The sequence below is a fragment of the Mastacembelus armatus genome, chromosome 4 (assembly GCF_900324485.2).
Source record: "Mastacembelus armatus chromosome 4, fMasArm1.2, whole genome shotgun sequence".
NCBI lineage: Eukaryota > Metazoa > Chordata > Actinopteri > Synbranchiformes > Mastacembelidae > Mastacembelus > Mastacembelus armatus.
Window position 1 is genome coordinate 18,834,185 of NC_046636.1, and position 18,313 is coordinate 18,852,497.

Genomic DNA, 18,313 nt, shown 5'->3' on the forward strand with positions numbered 1-18,313 from the left:
GGCTGTAGCTGACCATGCATGCCTGCCCTCTTCTATTGTGCTGGTGACATCAGCCGTGAGGTGTTGTGCTTTTGCAGTTTTTTTTAAAAGAAATGTTAAAGTTATACCTCAGTTTTGTTGCATAACACTATACATGCCACGCAGGTAGGAGAAGTCTGTTGCTGCATGTCAATTGCTCATGAACTGACACATGCTGGTTAAATGATCTCAATTAGAATTCATTATCTGCTCCCTTCTTCAGAGCTGGGCTGTAAGGAAGGCTTCCCAAGGTGCTAGGAAGACAGCACCATGGCTGGAGCCTCTGTGAAGGTGGCGGTGCGTGTCCGCCCCTTCAATTCAAGGGAGATCGAAAAAGAAAGCAAATGCATCATTCAGATGTCTGGAAACACCACCAGTAAGTAAACTAACAAGAAATTAATTCACCTACAGCATGTGTTGAAAGATTGGACTTTTTATGCTGTATGTGTTTTATTGTCTTAAATTCAGAATTTAATAGAGAATAAACTGCATAGGCAGTAAAAACATACACACCCAGCCAATAGGCACCAAGCCAGCTGTAAGCTTGAGCTCGGACACTTTTTGGCAAACAGAAGACACAAGTTTAAGCTTTTCTAGCTGTTCTGTTGCAGACCGTGACGTCCGACCTTCTTGTGTGAGGGGATTTATGAAAAGATACTGATTTCATCTGCATAGGAGCTGGGGTGACTGTGCAAATTTCAGGATGTAAGAAGAGCAATTTTTTCAGAATCAGCTTTGATTTCAGAGGTGTCCTGTTGAGATTAGAGCTTTTAGAGAGAGAAAATGCCATCTTCTGTTGTCATTGCAAGGATGTTTTCAGTTGCTAAATAGAGCGAGCAACAGAGGAATTATCAAAATGAAATCACTTGCTTTGGAAATCTCTTAATCTTCCTGCATATTTGACCTGATATTTATTTAGGACGAGGCCTGTTGTTTATTTGTCTGCCAGATTAAACCTAATTTAAAAATGACTCCTTAATCAGTGTTTTAATATGCAGCTTTTTGTTCAAATCTTCCACTAATGCTTAATATAAATTAAGCACAATAATGGCAGAGAGCAGTTGGAAAAAACATCATTTTTATGTCATTATAAAATTATTCATAGTAAACGACAGCGATGATTTTCTGCAAAATCTGCAGTAAAAGTTGTTGTCCAGTTTTGCATGTTGCGTTCAGATGTCCCACATTCCTTGGGTTATGCAGTTCGCAGAGTGAAGACTGGTCGAGAGGAGACTGGAAAGATACTCGATATGTAGTCTGCTTTGCAAGGTAAAGCCATTCATTAATAATAAATGAGGCTTCCTGAAATATTTACCGCTTGGCCTAATTTAGTAATCTCCCTCCTCCTTCCTCATGTCATGGGTGACTACACAACAAGCTGGGTGGCTTTTTGGGCCATCATATTTTCCCTGTCAAATTTGTTGCATTTCACGATGTAGGTCCTCACCAGATCATTTATAAAACTCTTTTAAAAATATAATTTTATTCCTATCTTGAATTCATTTCTCAAAGATTTCACAGTATGATGGTTTTGAAAATTAGTTGACACCTTCAAGGAGACTGGTGCCTTGGCTTAGAGCTTCTTAATGTGGCTCTACAGCAGTGGAAAATTACTTAATATTCAGCTGTTAGCACTGTCTCTTTTAACAGTGTAAACTTAGATCACAGGCTCTGTGGTCCAGTGGGAATACTGAATATTCACTTTGTGGATATACTAAAATATCCTTTGTGAATCTGATTTCAGAATCATGTTATCCAGGCAAATGTGACTTCTAAATTTGACTGACATGGTAATCATAGTGGAGTTACCTTTACTTTATGCTAATTTGTACAGTTACTGCTTAGTCACTACACTATTATTAAAGGGTATTTGTTTGGAGACATCTTTACAGATCTCCAAAAAGGACTACAAAAATGTATGTTTTCTGGTTTACAGTCAAAATTAATGTTATTTAATGACACACATTAACACAAAGCCTGCATTCAGTTAAATCTGGATCTAAGGCCTGATTCCTCAGTTTAATTAAAATGTTGCACTTGTTGGTAATTTGGTCAATTGCAATAAAAGAGTTTGGGAAAGAGGAAACAATAAAACAAGCTGACATCTCAGTTTGATGTAGTAAAGGAAGCCACCCACACTGAGCATTTTACAGCCTGACGCATGCCGGTATGATCAGATTGTAGCGCAGCCTCAGTCACGATTCTGTTTCATCAGCCTTTCTATTCTAGAAATTAAACTTCTTTCATGTTGGTCAGACACACAACTGCTCTCAGTGAGCAGGTCTTTCAGTAGAACAGATTGTTCTCTTCCAAACTGAGACAGTGGATTTGGATGTGAACTAGAGAATGTGAGCAGGCTGATGTCATGAAGAAGCCCATTGGTTTGCAGTGTCTGGAGAAGGTATGGCATCAATGCCTCCTTGTCTTTCTGTAGTCTGGGCTCAGAAAAGGAAGGAGAAAAAAAAGAGTTCTGGGTTTTTGTGTTTGTCTCACTCTCTGCTTTGTGTTCTCTGACACTCCTGTGGGTCAATAGCCCAGTTCCCACAAAGCAGGAGAATGGCATTAGTCTTGTTGTTTGAGAAACCTTCCCTCCCACGCTGACATTAATTAAGATGCAGGGGACATGGCTGAAGGAATAATGGGCCTCTCTTTAGAGGCCTAGTAGGTGCACACATTGCAACTATTGGTGGATGTATTTTACTGTATTTTGCAGCAGAAAACCTGAGCAGAATATGCATGTTATTTTTTTTACTTGAAAGATCATTGTATATACAGCACTTAACAATTTGAAGTCAGTTTCTATAAATGTGAATAGTTGTAATGACAGCTGAGAAGACAATGACAACTTGTGGATTCATGCAGCTGCTTTACATTTCAACATTTGCAACATGTTTACTGCTCTGGACATCTAGCGTGCCTCTTGCTTATAGAATAATGCTTTATAAACTAGGTTCACATTGGCTTAAAGCAGCATCTAGCACACCACCTGAGCCCAGTGCTGCTGCTGCTGCCGCTGCTGCTGAATATAGCATCTGTGTAGCTCACCTTCACTCTCTGTCAGTGGGTTCATATCCCCTCGACCAGACCTGCTGACATAGCCACATTTTCTCTCCTATTGACTGGGGCAGGTCAGCCGTGACAGTCTGACCAGCATTACTCAGTCACAATGTTAAAAACCCAACAGCATGACAAAGACACACATGCAATGTACTATAATTGGATGTTGAAAATATGATAATAGCTTAAATTAACTACAGCAGACAGGCACCACTATAATGTGATGTGACATGTGGCCATAACTGAGTGATAATGGTGAGGGTTGGTAACGTTCTAAAAAAGTGTCTAGACTCAACGTACATTACAGTATATATGTAGAGGTGTTTTAAATCCCCAATAGTAATTCTAATACTCATTTTTGGGGAATAAAATGAAATGACCATGAAATGACATCTATACAAAACTGCTACTAAACTACTGTTTAAAGGACAGTGTAGAATTTTAAAAACAGAGCTGGAACAATTATTATTATATTTGTGAAACAGCAAACTTTTGGGGATTAAAATTGTTTTGATCCCCAAAAGTGATCATCAAAATCAAATTTATAAACCAAAGCAAAAATTACTCCTGATTATAAAATGTGAGTATTTGGTTTTCTTCTATGATATTAATATAAATATTTTGGGGGGCTTAGAACATGGTCCAGAATATGTCACCATACTGTAGGTTGTAATAAATCGTGATGGACATTTTTCCCTTTTGTCTGACCTTTTAGAAATGAAATTACTAATTGATTAAAAAATTGGCAGACTGAAAAAATTGGAAATTAGAATGAATTGATGTTTTACAGATCTACATCCTGCCCTATATAGTAAATATACAAGGGTTATTTTAGAACAGGCTGCAAGAATTCATGTTAACAGTGGAACATTTGTCGTTTGTATCTCTTTTCTATTCCGAATTTTAAGCTCCTGAGTGTTTAGAAAGTTTACATTTATTCATCCATAAGCTTTTTCATTTCAAAGAGTCACAAACTATTAAAGAAAAAGTACTTACTCTTCAACAATCCCTCTGTTCATAAGATGTGATTTGTGTGTTGTAAAAATAAAAGGCTCATTTAGGGGTACTTAAAACTCACTAGTAAAAGGCAGTAAATTCAACATCATGCTGATAAATGTGTGGAATTGGCAGCTATGTCCATGCACTCCTGAACACCTCTGGTGATGAGGTATGGGAGCACACTCCCAAATGAAAAATAGCTGCTGTTGTATTCTGTCTAATTACATTTGTCCTCAATGATATGAGTTCTAGACCAGGCATCATCTATAATCTCGACACTTTGCGATTAAAAAGAAATGTGTACTTAATGTGAAACGCTGCTAAAATGAGCCTCAGATGGGGATGACTGACATGCAAGCCTGGTGAGAATGTCACCAAGCTACTGACTGCAATTTAAACAGGCAGCTCTGCTGCTGCAATCCTCATATACACTGTACTTCCAGTCACCGCCAATCTGAAGTAATTACTTTATCTGAGAGCAAGGCACTTTTCTATCTGGTGGGAGGAGGGTGGGTCCTGCATGAATCACAGCAGAGTCAAAGATGGGTAAGCAATAGGAGGATGACGTATTGCCTCTTGTTAATCGGATAAGTAGTCACATCTTATACTTTTTCATATTTTTCATTTTAGAGGTTTGGTACAGTAATGCAGACCTCCGTTTAAATTTGGTTTATTTGATGGTTTTCTTGTTGGTCCAGGCCACTTTGATTTACCAAGAAAACCAGCTGCTGTTTTTACCATGTGGCAGCTTGACATCTTGTGGGACCTTTATTCATGATCAGACTGTAATATTTCATCACGTAAACCTAAAGAGGTTCTCTTAGAGCGGCCATTTCACAGTTGCAGTTTCAACAAAACCATACCCTACACTACACTAGTTTTCTCGGTGGTTCTCCTGTTTTCCCACGACAGAAAAGCATTTTTTCTTTGGTTAGTGATCAGTTTTGACAGGTGCCAAGACTAAGATGGATGTTTTTTTATCATCCAGCCAGACTTTTTTTTTTGTAGATAACTGCAAAATCACAGTTGATTTTTAGAATATCTGAGAAGCTTGGCTTTGTAATGGTCCATAGCATCAGAGTCCACCAATAACCATTTCCACATTACTCTTAGATACCTGCTCAATTCTAAGTAGATATTCAGGTCTAACCAGAATTTCTAATTATGATGATGTCATGACACATTCATGACACAGTACTACAGAAGAGCATTTGTGACAGGAGACTGTGGAGGGCAACTGGGTAGTATAGAATATAGAATATATTTCTGATTGCAGAAACTGATTCTGTAGCTGGGGTTAGTTGCAAACCTCATATATTTAAAGTGTAGAATACACTACTTGGATGAAGATGAAAGAGAGCACTGTATACAGGCTGTTTATATTTGGCCATCATCCAGAGTACCTGAACACGTCATGCTCCTAAATGAGGCCTCATCTCTTTGTCATGAGGAATGGGCCTGAAAGCCAAAACACAAGAGAGCCACACTGGCCTATATTTCATAGCTGGAAAGACAATAGCAATGTAGGGAGGAAATAATAGTGTGTACACTTACTTGAGAGTGTACTTAGCCCTGGGCTTTTTCCTCTATTATCGACCGCATCTGCATTACCAGAGAAAATGGTGTCTGGAGCTCTGGGAGCAAAGAGGAAACATTTTCACCACACGAGATAAGTTGTTCTTGGGTGGCAGTGCTACCAGGTGATGTAGTATTCTCATACAATTCATTGATTACAGTACATAAGTATGATAGATTCTGTTATTAAAAAAGAAATTTGCATTTATTCATCTCAGATTTCACCTTTAAATACCAAGTAAAATTTCAAAATCCTGAGAATGAACAGACAATAGGCCCAATCATTCTATTATATATGTTTGTTTGTAGAAGTATTTTCTACAAAAGACATATTCTCTTGTTATATGTTAATTTTTTTTTTTTTTTTGAGAATAATGTTTCTACTTGTGGCTCAGTTGTTGATGAATCACATTTCATTTCTACTGCATCAGCTACGCATCAATAAAAAGCCAGAGGGCTCTCCACTACAATGGAAGTAACATAGCTAAGAGATGAACTGGAGCGGAAAAAGATGTGTCATCATAAGGTTAATGGGTACCTCAGATTCAGTTGTAGCAGGTCACAGAGCAGACATTTAATATCAAGTTAGGTCAGATATCAGTAGGAAATGATGTGATCAGACATAAATTAACTATGAAGATTTGCTTGAGTCATCACTGATTACCCTGGGCATTTGAATTTACCAGACCTCAGTCTGTGACATCATAAACCGTCATAAATCAGAAACAACGCCTTAAACAAAGCAATTGATCTGTTATTGGAAAAGGTGCTTTCTCCTTTGAATAAAGTTGTAATGGCTGGTAGTGGTTGTGACTTTTTTTTTTTAATTGTAAGCAGACACCTGTGATTTACAAACAGGTGGTAGAGAGGAAACTGATCCCAACAAACTTCAAATCAAAGCTGATGTTCGATTCATGTTTAGGTTTCTAAAAGATGAGTTTAGCCTGACAAACTCTGAGCTGTCTTAAAATGGCCAATGTGCTAGAGAAGCCTGGTACTTAGCAACCTGACCTTTTCAAGTGGCACGAGCAGCAGCAGGCCAAACTGTAAATTAGAAACTAGGAAGCAAGGATGGCAAAGTTGTCCCTTGTCTCTCTGTAATGAGTGTTGCAGCATTTCACTGTAGTCTACAACCTACATGTTTATTGGTACAATGGACTATTGCACTGTTGGTAAAGAGAGAAGAGGTGACTGAGGCCTTTCAAGCTCTGTTAGAACAACATGATGCTGACCCAGCTCAGATTCAGTTTCACATGGGTGGCTCTCACCCTCCTCCTGACCTGTGTTCCTTGTCCTGTTTTTCAGCCATCATCAACCCCAAGCAGGCCAAGGACAATAAGAGCTTCAACTTTGATTACTCTTACTGGTCCCACACCACGGTAACTGTTTCTGCACCTCTACAGTGCAAATGACGGTCACACACCCGAACAAAGACACACACACACACACACACATTTGGATTACTGTAGATCACTTTGGTTGCATTTGTTAAGTTTACAAAGTATTTCAAGATTTACATGGTTGATTATTGATCTCTGCGCTCAGCCCGAGGACGTCAATTATGCCTCTCAGATGCAAGTATACAAAGACATTGGAGAGGAAATGCTGCTGCATGCCTTCGAGGGCTACAACGTCTGCATCTTTGCTTATGGCCAGACAGGCGCTGGCAAGTCCTACACCATGATGGGGAAACAGGATGTCAAGGACCAACAAGGAATAATTCCCCTGGTACTTGACCATGATAATAAATCAAATGCAAGACAATTAAGATTTTTTCAGAGTTAATGGTTTTGTTTCCCCCATTCCAGCTATGTGAAGATCTTTTCACTAAGATCAGTGACAATACAGACAACAGCATGTCCTACTCTGTAGAGGTGAGTGTGGATGCCCTACTACTGTATAGGAGAGTATGCACAGCAAAGCTGAACTCATCACATGTTGTGTAATATTATGAATCGGTACAGGTAAGCTACATGGAAATCTACTGTGAACGGGTGAGAGACTTGCTGAACCCAAAAAACAAGGGGAACCTGCGCGTGCGAGAACATCCTCTGATGGGACCTTATGTGGAGGACCTGTCTAAGCTGGCTGTCACCTCCTACAATGACATCCAGGACCTGATGGACTCAGGCAACAAGGCCAGGTGACGGAGCTGTCCATCCATTTAGTCACCTCTTTTGTCAGTACAAATATTGGTTGCTCATTAGTACCAGCATATTTGGTTAATTCCAGGCAGTCTACAGAATGACAAAATTAAAATGAAAGACAAAATGTGGTTTAAATATGTTAAAACAAATTAAACATTGCTAATACATCAAAGACATTTCAGAGAAGGGAAGAATTTACAGCTGTGTAAAAAATGTCAATACACAAACTCAGATTCTTTGTGTTGTATACACATTCGGCTGACTTAATTATTAATGTTCTACCCAAAAATCCTTTAATAATGTTCAGTTATTGTGTTTAGTGCACTTCGAATATTAATAGCAACACTAGTCATTTTGCTTATCCATAGTAAAAGATCTGTCCTCCTTGTTAAAACAGCTTGCTACACAAACTGCAATAAATGTTTTCACATCTCTACAGGACTGTGGCTGCCACCAACATGAATGAGACGAGCAGTCGCTCGCATGCTGTCTTTAACATCATATTCACTCAGAAACGGCATGATGCTGAGACTGACAACACCTCTGAGAAGGTAGAGGGATTTTATCACATCCCAAGTGAACCTGTTTACCATTGATCTGCTGCCACTGCTCATCTATAAGCTGATCGGTTAAACAAATTTACATTTGCTTGTATATTGGAAATCAATGATGGCTTGAAGGTCATAAAGATAATGCAGCATTGTGAAGATATGTTTTTTTTTTTCAATGAAGCCTGTCACTGAAATAAAGATGAAAAGCTTTTTTTCTTGTCAGCTAATGTGTTGTGTTGGGCTTTCTGTTGCAGGTCAGCAAAATAAGTTTGGTGGATTTGGCTGGGAGTGAGAGGGCAGATTCTACTGGAGCCAAAGGGACCAGACTTAAGGTGAAAATGTTCATCAAACCAGCTCTGAAAAGACATTTTACTGGCCCATATCATTAACAAGTATGAGGGCAGGTAAGTAATGTGTTTGCTTCTAATGTGAATATCATTCTCTGCCTCATGCTTTATCCTAGGAAGGAGCAAATATCAACAAATCTCTAACCACACTGGGGAAAGTTATCTCTGCTTTGGCTGAAGTGGTATGTACCATACTGTCATATTTATTTAATAAGAATGTTATGTGTATAGGATACATGTTAATTTTTCTGTTCATTGCATTTTAGGACTCTGGGCCAAATAAGGTAATTTATTTATATTAGTTATTGAAGTTATTGATTTATTTTTCTATTGTTGTTCTTAAGCTAATATTATCTTCATTTTCTGTTTTAATTGCACACTCAGAACAAAAAGAAGAAAAAAGTGGAAAGCTTCATCCCCTACAGAGATTCAGTTTTGACTTGGCTTCTGAGAGAAAATTTGGGTATGAACACTGTGCTTTGTTTCACAGGCTTATATTTCTTCATGATCCTTTAGCTCTTGACAATCAGCTTCTTTTCTGTATTATGTCAGGGGGAAATTCTCGCACTGCGATGATAGCAGCCCTGAGTCCAGCTGACATCAACTATGACGAGACCCTCAGTACACTCAGGTCAGAGCAACACATTTCATGCTACAGCTTTTTCTTTCCACGTAGCTGATGAAGCTGGCAGCAGTTTCACACTTCAAACAGCCTTCAGGAGTTGCAGCTGCAGTCCTGGCTACAGAATTTCGCAAATGTGTGATGTCAGGGGAATTGTTCATATATATGAGTGTCTGTTTGTGTCTTGTTATTTCCTCCCTCACGTGTGCCACCATGCTTAGTGCTCCATCCCTTATACCCACAGGTATGCAGACCGCGCCAAACAGATTCGCTGCAACGCTGTCATCAATGAGGATCCCAACAACAGACTGGTGCGTGAACTGAAGGAGGAGGTGTCTCGCCTGAAAGAGCTCCTGTTCGCTCAGGGCCTGGGTGACATCATTGAGAGTAAGGAATTATTTGATTTGTTTGACCATTAATGTTGTCTCCAGATTTAATTGCATACCGCTTCTAATGGTTTCAATGTTTTGTTTGCATGCACTCTATTATCAATGATACACTATCAGCCTCACCTCAGCCTCCACAATTCTCCACACAAGCAGTGCACTTCTATTCTTCATAAACTCACAAACGTTGTGTGTGTTCTGAGCTGCATTCAGACAGAACACAAAGCAAATTAGGATGTGAATGAAGAACAAATACTGATTCTTTTTAGACAGGGGTTGTACCACAATTGACAAAGGGCAAGGCCCAGGGTTAAAAGCTTTAATTTCTAGTGCTAGTAAGATGAGATAGCTGACATTAGTGTTTCACAAGCAAACATCACCTTTAGTCTCTACCCCTGGCATTGCAATCATTCACTTGCGAATCAGCCCTGCCTGTTCTGTCATGTTGTCTTTTAGCATGGAGTTAAAATTAAACAATCAGTACTTGTGGTGTCTTACGGTGAAATTTAGTTTGAAGTTGTATCTTTGTATCTTTCAGTTTTTCGATTCCATTCTTGTAGTTTAATATGTAAGAATTTCATTACTCTCTCACACTGTCACAGCAGTTGAGCCAAACCGGTTTACTTATGTAGGCTCAGGTGTTCAAATGATAAGTGAATGTTTGTGAATCCATGAATGTCGTAATATAAAGGTGTTACACTGTCTCTTTTTCTCTTTCCCTCCCTCTATCACCCTGTCTTCTCTTCTTCCAGCATATCGAGCAACTGGTGCTGAGATACAGGGTTTGAAATGTGTGTTTTCTGACTCTTGCTTTTGCTCTTGTGGCAGCTTAGCATCACCAGCGCTTACTGTGACTGTAAATAGTACCCTTTTGTGTTCTCTGCAGCACCACAGTTTCAGGATGAATTGATCAGAATATTTTAGGGGATATCTAATAAAATACATGTAGCTAATGCTAATGTTATACAGTATATATAGCACTATGTCCAGGCCTAAGGTAAATTTTCAGGTTTTGTCATTTTGGCTGTAATCTTCAGGTCCTTATGGGCTGGAGTACATTGTGTGCCATGTGATGGTGCTGTAGAGATCTGTGTATGGCTTCATGGCTGTGACACTGGTGGAACAGAGCTTAATTCCTTGTGAAGTTGTGAAGCAACAAGGCAGAGCTGTACAATATGGAAGATTATGTAGCATAAGGAGAGATGTTTGAGCCTTGTCTGTAATTTCCCTGATGTAGAAAATGTATCGGCCCATTCCCCTGGCAGGGTCTGTCTGGCTCTATCATCTCCTGTTGGCATCCATGATGAGAAGGCACACACTAAACATAAGATGATGATACAGCCCTCAGTCACAGAGGGGGTGTAATCACTTGTATTATATTGGATCTTTGATGTAGTCATCTCATTTTATGCCATAAATTTTTACTGTTTTTCCGTAGTACACAACTTCATTAACTGCACAGCACAGGTGATATTATGTGTTTCATCTTAGCGGGCAGCAGCCTGTCCAGATGGATGGGTGTGATACACTTTTGAGTTTATTGCTCTGTGTTGCCATAGCAGCACCTGGAGGGTTGATATTCTTTATTGTGTAGCATCTATTATAGGCCTTTAAGGTGCCACAACAATGCCAAGATAATACACTGAACAGAAGGCAGGGTGATGTAAAGTCAGGTCTGCTGTCAGACTATTGTGATAAAGAGAAAAGATAATAATTATCATTAAACAATGTCCAATGACATTTGTTTCAAGGCTATACAAACAAACATGCCACTGTGTCTGATTCTCTGCCAGAGAAATGGATTTCTGTCTCAGTAATTTGACATTGCTAATTTTAGAGAAGCTCATTGAGCATCAAATGCATCTTGCTGCTTTTAGATAATAATCTTAATTGGGAGTTCTGACGTCCCAGTATTCTCTGCAGGAAATATGACTGTTGCGAATGAGTCATTCTGTTTCTTCTCGTGTGACCATAAACTTCATGTAATTTTCATATAGTATGACTAATTTTATTTTTCCTGTTAGAGGGGCTTGATTGGGGTTGAGCAAATGAATCCCTGTGTCATACTAGATTTTCTATCTGAAATGGCAGACAAACAGTAAATATTTGACATTTTACTTGTATTGAATGGTCTTGCATATGACACTCTGCTTGATGTCTTTGTATAATAGCTGCATTTTCGTTGGTCATGGCTGGATGGCCTCCTTGTTGCATCTTTTAAGTTGGTCCCCTCTGCGCGTGCCTTTCTGCTGGTGTTGCCCTCGCTTGTATGCTAGCAGATGAAATTTCTCTCTGTGAGTTAGATTTTTTCAAGCCATATATGTTCTTTCTGTTTTCTTTTTCCTATTCTCCATTCTCTTTCCTATCTTATCTGTCTGCATTTCTCTATTTCTTTACTCCCTATTATTGATTTTCTCCACCCTACGTCCAGTACACTTCCCCGCGCCCCTTCCCACCCCGACAGACCTATCCGATTACAAGAACAATAACAATAAAGGCCAAGCTGTGAATCAAAGGGATGATCTCTCCACAGTGACCAATGCCATGACAGGGATGAGTCCCTCTCCGTCTCTCTCTGCCTTGTCCAGCCGTGCTGGATCCATTGCCAGTCTACACGACCGCATCATGTTCAGCCCCGGCAGTGAGGAGGCCATCGAGCGGCTAAAGGTGAACACTGAATAACCCACTGTGCAGTTAGTCTGCATACACACTTTAACACTGTACTGAATATTCCAAAAGCTTTTGCGGCTAAATCTGCAGTGTTATTTACCAAACATTTGTAGTTGTAACCCTCTCAGTAATGAAAGACTACAGCTTGTCAACTCCCATGAATACCATAAAACAAGCGTCTAAGGTTGTAGTATTTTTGCCCATTTTATTCAATTCTGTTCAATTTATCTTGTGCCAAATCACAATAAGATTTCTGTGTAAGGACAGACCTCTGCTGAGGGGTTTTTTAGGGATTATTTTTCATTTGGATTTTGTGTTTTTGAGTATTTATAGCAACAGGACAGCATAAGTGGGATTTACTAAATATAAACTAGGGTGTCCATGTTTGTGTTAATGAAGCAACATGTCACTCATTACAACTGTGTAGCTTATTGATGTAGTTTCAATAACTTTTGTGCATCTTGTGGCACAAAAGAAAAAGCTATATACTACTGTTTTCATGGGATTTGAAGACAAAAGGAAAAAAATAGAATACAATTATCACTGTCTTTTGAAATGCCAGGAAACCGAGAAAATCATTGCTGAACTTAATGAGACTTGGGAAGAAAAACTTCGGAGAACAGAAGCAATTAGAATGGAAAGGTAAGATATACCTTACCATACAATATTCAATTTTTAATATTATTTTCTTGAAATTAAACTGAATCTATAACTTTTAAATATTGGTCGACATAATTAGTATTCCTCCACAGGGAGGCCTTGCTGGCAGAAATGGGTGTAGCAATGCGAGAAGATGGTGGCACAGTCGGTGTGTTTTCCCCTAAGAAGGTGAGAAAATTAGGCATCTGCAAAACCTTTTTGTGACGTAACACTGTATAAGCTAATATATTATCTAATAATGCTTTTAAGTTATTCAATAAATGTTTTTTTATTTACCCCAAAGCCCTCCGGTATTCCTAGAAAGCCCCAGCCTGTGTTTATCGACACAGTCGGGCTATTTTCCCCCAACGAGGTTTGTAGCTGTGTTTAAAGTGTTTAAAGCTGCCTCCTTGTCTGAGTGCTGAGTCCCACTTCAGAAGATCTATGCCAGGGCAGATCAGACGAGGGTTTCTCTTTTTCATTAAGCGTTATCTTGAATCTAATTCATTACTCTTTCAAACACTCCCTTGCTTTGCTGAAGGCAGCAGTGGGTGTAAACATGGGGGAAAGATAATGTTAGTGCCCCCATTTCAGTGATTTATGGCTGTTTGCCTGCAGCCCCATAACATCTGACTGAGACTTCATGAAGCACCCATGCTGTGAAGCTGTGGGGAGTGACTTTGACTGTGTGACTTTAACTATTACTGATTGTTTGTTGTTTCCTACTGGGTGAGATTGCTTTTCGGCTCACTGATGTGCACAGTATGCATATGTTATATCATAAATAACATATGGATAATAAATGTTTTTTTATATTGCTATTTTTATGGTCAATAAATTTTTCCATGTTCTGTGTCAGACGCCTCATTTGGTAAACCTCAACGAGGATCCTCTGATGTCTGAGTGCTTGCTGTACTACATTAAAGATGGGATCACCAGGTTTGATACTGACACCCTATGTTTTAATATTAGCATAATACTCAAATAAAATGATTAAACACTTTAATAATGATAACTTGAAGGAAGAAGAGATGAAATATTATTCACAAAGAAAAAAAGAGTCTTCAGATGATGTGTACTTTTATTCGTATTGTCACTTGTTGTTTTTTAGGGTGGGTCGGGTGGATGCCAGTAGCCGTCAGGACATAGTTCTCAGTGGCCATTTCATCAAGGATGAGCACTGTACCTTTACTAGTTCTCCTGGTCCAATGGACGAAAGTGAGCAGTCTTCACCTGGCTTCACAGGCTATAGCTGTGTAGATCAGAGTTTAATATTGACAGAGAGGACATGAGGTCTGACATTGTCCTTTTATCTTCCTAAGCAGCGGTTGTGCTAGAGCCCTGTGAAGGAGCTGAGACATATGTCAATGGAAAGAGAGTCACAGAGCCAACTGTACTCAAATCAGGTCCATATGCTTTATTGATTTTTGCATTTCATCATTCATTCTGCATAAAGTAGATACTAGTAGCAACATAAATGTTTTGCACTCTATATGCTTGTATTTATTACATTCAGATTTTTAATACCCTTACAGGAAATCGCATCATCCTGGGGAAGAGCCATGTGTTCCGGTTCAATCACCCTGTGCAGGCCAGGGCTGAGAGGGAGAGGACCCCTTGTGCTGAAACACCTGTTGAGCCTGTGGACTGGGCCTTTGCCCAGAGGGAGCTGCTGGAGAAACAGGGCATTGACATGAAACAGGAAATGGAACAGAGGTGCGGAAATACTGAGGCATTCAACTTCATTTTTTAAGAATGGCTGTGTAGATAGTAAGCAGGTTTACACCACCTTAATAGCCTATCCTTTATAGCTGCCACATTATAAAGCCTGGAGTACATTGTCTAGTAAAAGTCATGCTGTTCTAGAAACCTTCAAGACTCTGGTGCAAAAATCAAAGTAGTGTTTTCCTTAAGGTGTTGCATTAGCCCTCTTAACCCTCTTTTGTTCTTGTGTGTTTATATATTCAGGCTGCAAGAGTTGGAGGACCAGTATCGCAAAGAAAGGGAGGAGGCCAACATCCTTCTGGAGCAACAAAGACTGGTACAGTAATGAGCAGCTTTGTCATCACCACTGAGTGTGCTGCTGCTATTAATCAGGAAACTAGACCTAACTAAAATCACGTTAATCCTCTTTACAGTAATCCTCTTCACCTCTAACATAAATTAAAATAATTCACAAAATATTTTTTTTATGCTTTACATCAAATACACAATTTGAATGAGCTTTTTCCCTCTGTTTCACTGATCATATAAATCGACTCATTCATTCAGTTGGTCTGTGCTGCTAAAAAATTTGCGGAATGCTAAGACCAGACAGTTTGACATGGGTCTTCATTAACTAATTGTGTAGGATTATGAGAGCAGGCTGGAGGCGCTTCAGAAGCAAGTGGACCGTTACTACCCAGAAGCCCCTGAAGAAGAAGAAGAGGAGCCAGAAGAAGAAGGTAGTTCATAATCATAATTCATAACATACTGTACAGCTGTACAAACAGTGCATTCAGAAAGTATTCAGACCCTCCTTCACTTTTTTCAATTGTATAAATAAATCTTTTTCACATTAATCTACACTCAGTATCACATAATGATGATATGAAAACAGGACTGTCGGTAAGTTTATTAAAAAGAAAAATCTGAAATATCACATTTACATAGGTATTCAGACCCTTTACTTTGTACTTAATTGAAGCACCTTTGGCAGCAATTACAGCCTCAAGTCTTTTGGGGTATTATGCAAGAAGCTTTTCACACCTGGATTGAGGGATTTTCTGACATTCTTCTTTGCAAATCCTCTCAAGCTCAGTCAGGCTGGATGGGGACTGTCAGTGGACAGCCATTTTCAGGTTCAGGTCTCTCCAGAGATGTTTGACAGGGTTTAAATCTGGGCTTTGGCTGGACCACTCTATGACATTCACAGAATTGTTTCTAAGCCACTCCTGTGTTGTCTTGGCTGTGCTTACGATTGTTGTCGTGTTGGAAGGTGAACCTTCGGCCCAGTCTGAGATCCAGAGCGCTGGGGAACAGGTTTTCATTGAGGATTTCTCTGTACTTTGCTCCATTCAGCTTTCCCTCAACTCTGACCAATCTCCCAGTCCTTGCTGCTGAAAAACACCCCCACAGCAGGATGCTACCACCACCATGCTTCACTGTTGGGATGGTATTGGGCAGCTGATGAGAGGTGCTTAGAATTGAGGCCAGACAGTCCAATATTAGTTTTATCAGACCAGAGAATCTTGTGCTTGTGCTTTTTTGCAAACTCCAAGCAGCTTTATGTGTTTTGAGGTGAGGCTTAATTTACCAGAGGTGGACTCCAATCAAGGTGTAGAAACATCTCAACAAAGATCAACAGAAACAGGCGGCATCTGAGCTACTTTTCACATGTTGCAAATGGTCTAAATAGGCTACTTATGTAAATGTGATATTTCAGTTTTTTCTTTTTAATAAATTTACAATACTTTGTAAAATTCTGTTTTCACATTGTCATTAGGTGGTACTAAGTGTAGATTAATGAGACAAAAATTAATTTAAACAACTGTAGTTTCAAGCTTCATCATAACAAAACAAAAGAGAAGCGGGTCTGAAATCTTGCTGAATGCACTGTATATGTGTTGGTAAGAAAATCCTCACCATCTTTTCTTTCTGATCTTTTGTTCACAGTGCAATGGACAGAGAGGGAGAGAGAGCTAGCCGTGTGGAGCTTCCGTAAGTGGAGGTGCTACCAGTTTACCTCACTCCGTGATCTGTTGTGGGGAAATGCCATTTTCCTCAAAGAGGCCAATGCCATCAGTGTGGAGCTCAAGAAGAAGGTCCAACATGTTACCTAATCCATTGTATCAATGGCATGATGTGGTAATATGGCTCTTTGACCGTGCCAATGCTTTGTGTCTCTCTTCAGGTCCAGTTCCAGTTTGTGCTGTTGACAGACACACTCTACTCCCCCCTGCCTCCAGATCTGGTGCCCCCAGAGACGACCAAAGACAGAGAGAAGCGTCACTTCCCACGCACCATTGTGGCTGTGGAGGTGCAGGATCAGAAGAATGGAGCCACTCACTACTGGACATTAGAAAAGCTAAGGTACAGGAACATGCACCAAGTCCTCATATGCTGTAATGTTTCTAAAATTCTGATGCTTACTACAGTAAATAAAAATGTATGTTGTGACTTTACTAATATGCTGTGGAAACAAAAGAGATATTTTCAGTATCTATTAGAGAGATAAGCTTTAACAGGTAACATGCTGTAGAGCATAAATTCATTACTTCATTCATTCATTAATGACTTAATGTTGTGAATGTTGCTGCTCTTTGCAGACAGAGGCTCGATCTCATGAGAGAGATGTATGACCGTGCTGCTGATGTGCCCAATAATACCTCTGAGGACTGTGAAAATGTGATGACAGGAGGCGACCCCTTTTACGACCGCTTTCCCTGGTTCCGTCTGGTTGGCAGGTAAATGTTTAACACCTCTGGCCCTAAACAGTAAACAAAAGCCTTCCTCTCCCTTCAGGATTATGGGAATCTTTTGACTGTTGAATTTCCACATATTGTGCGTGTGGTCAGCTGATGCCAGAGACACTGGCATGAAGTACTGCAGTCTGCAGCCCACTTCATTATGTCACTACATACTGTATTGTCGTCTGGTGTTCCCAGTCTGTGCTGTGAGTGCAGCATCAAACCTCTGTTTCAACTAATGTGACAGTTTAGATGTATGAAGGACTTACTGGGCATCTTTTATCAATAAACATACTGTACGGCAACCACACAGACATTTGAACACGTAGAATTTTAAATTGAATAAACGAACACATCTTTGTTACAACTGCTTCTGTTAACTGATAAGGTTTAATTCAGTATATTACCACTTTTTGTGAGCTTTAAATGTCTTTTTTTTCTGAAGCCACTGTAAAAATATTTGTGCTGACCCTGGATTTTGTAGCTTCAGCACAATTGTGTTCATTGACGCCAGGCATGTCCTTTTTATTGGGAAGAAGAAAAGAAGCTGTGAAATGTTTGAGAATGACATTTCTTCAGTCCTCCTACTCAAAGCCTGCTGTGTCTTTTCTTTCCCATGTTGGCATGCAGCCTCCCAGTCTCTCTGCCAAACTCTCTCTCTCTCTCTTTTTGCAGATGGGTCCTACACAGTCACATGCCCATGTTACATAATAATTACCATATTAAGCCTTCAGTGTCATTTAGTTTCTGTGAGACACGTACAACTGATTAGACTGCAATCTGAAAAATGTCCCCTTGAAATGTATTGTCACATCATTCATAATATCTATATTTACAGTGGGTGATTAATAAGG

At 39.6% G+C, this 18,313-nt stretch overlaps 1 protein-coding gene across 1 annotated transcript in view; it reads left to right on the forward strand.

Moving 5' to 3' along the window:
- Positions 1-18,313, forward strand: part of kif1aa (kinesin family member 1Aa) — a 34,526-nt gene that overhangs the window by 1,483 nt on the left and 14,730 nt on the right. The window contains exons 2-26 of the mRNA XM_026304909.1: positions 242-394; positions 6,955-7,028; positions 7,195-7,377; positions 7,458-7,523; positions 7,614-7,792; positions 8,236-8,347; positions 8,602-8,679; positions 8,811-8,876; positions 8,961-8,978; positions 9,079-9,157; positions 9,247-9,325; positions 9,561-9,703; positions 10,455-10,493; positions 12,236-12,369; positions 12,935-13,014; positions 13,125-13,200; positions 13,871-13,950; positions 14,123-14,229; positions 14,334-14,417; positions 14,547-14,727; positions 14,980-15,052; positions 15,362-15,455; positions 16,666-16,814; positions 16,904-17,082; positions 17,319-17,456. Coding sequence (XP_026160694.1) covers positions 289-394; positions 6,955-7,028; positions 7,195-7,377; positions 7,458-7,523; positions 7,614-7,792; positions 8,236-8,347; positions 8,602-8,679; positions 8,811-8,876; positions 8,961-8,978; positions 9,079-9,157; positions 9,247-9,325; positions 9,561-9,703; positions 10,455-10,493; positions 12,236-12,369; positions 12,935-13,014; positions 13,125-13,200; positions 13,871-13,950; positions 14,123-14,229; positions 14,334-14,417; positions 14,547-14,727; positions 14,980-15,052; positions 15,362-15,455; positions 16,666-16,814; positions 16,904-17,082; positions 17,319-17,456 — 2,597 coding nt within the window. The 5' untranslated portion in view covers positions 242-288. The remainder of the gene's footprint in view (positions 1-241; positions 395-6,954; positions 7,029-7,194; positions 7,378-7,457; positions 7,524-7,613; positions 7,793-8,235; positions 8,348-8,601; positions 8,680-8,810; positions 8,877-8,960; positions 8,979-9,078; positions 9,158-9,246; positions 9,326-9,560; positions 9,704-10,454; positions 10,494-12,235; positions 12,370-12,934; positions 13,015-13,124; positions 13,201-13,870; positions 13,951-14,122; positions 14,230-14,333; positions 14,418-14,546; positions 14,728-14,979; positions 15,053-15,361; positions 15,456-16,665; positions 16,815-16,903; positions 17,083-17,318; positions 17,457-18,313) is intronic.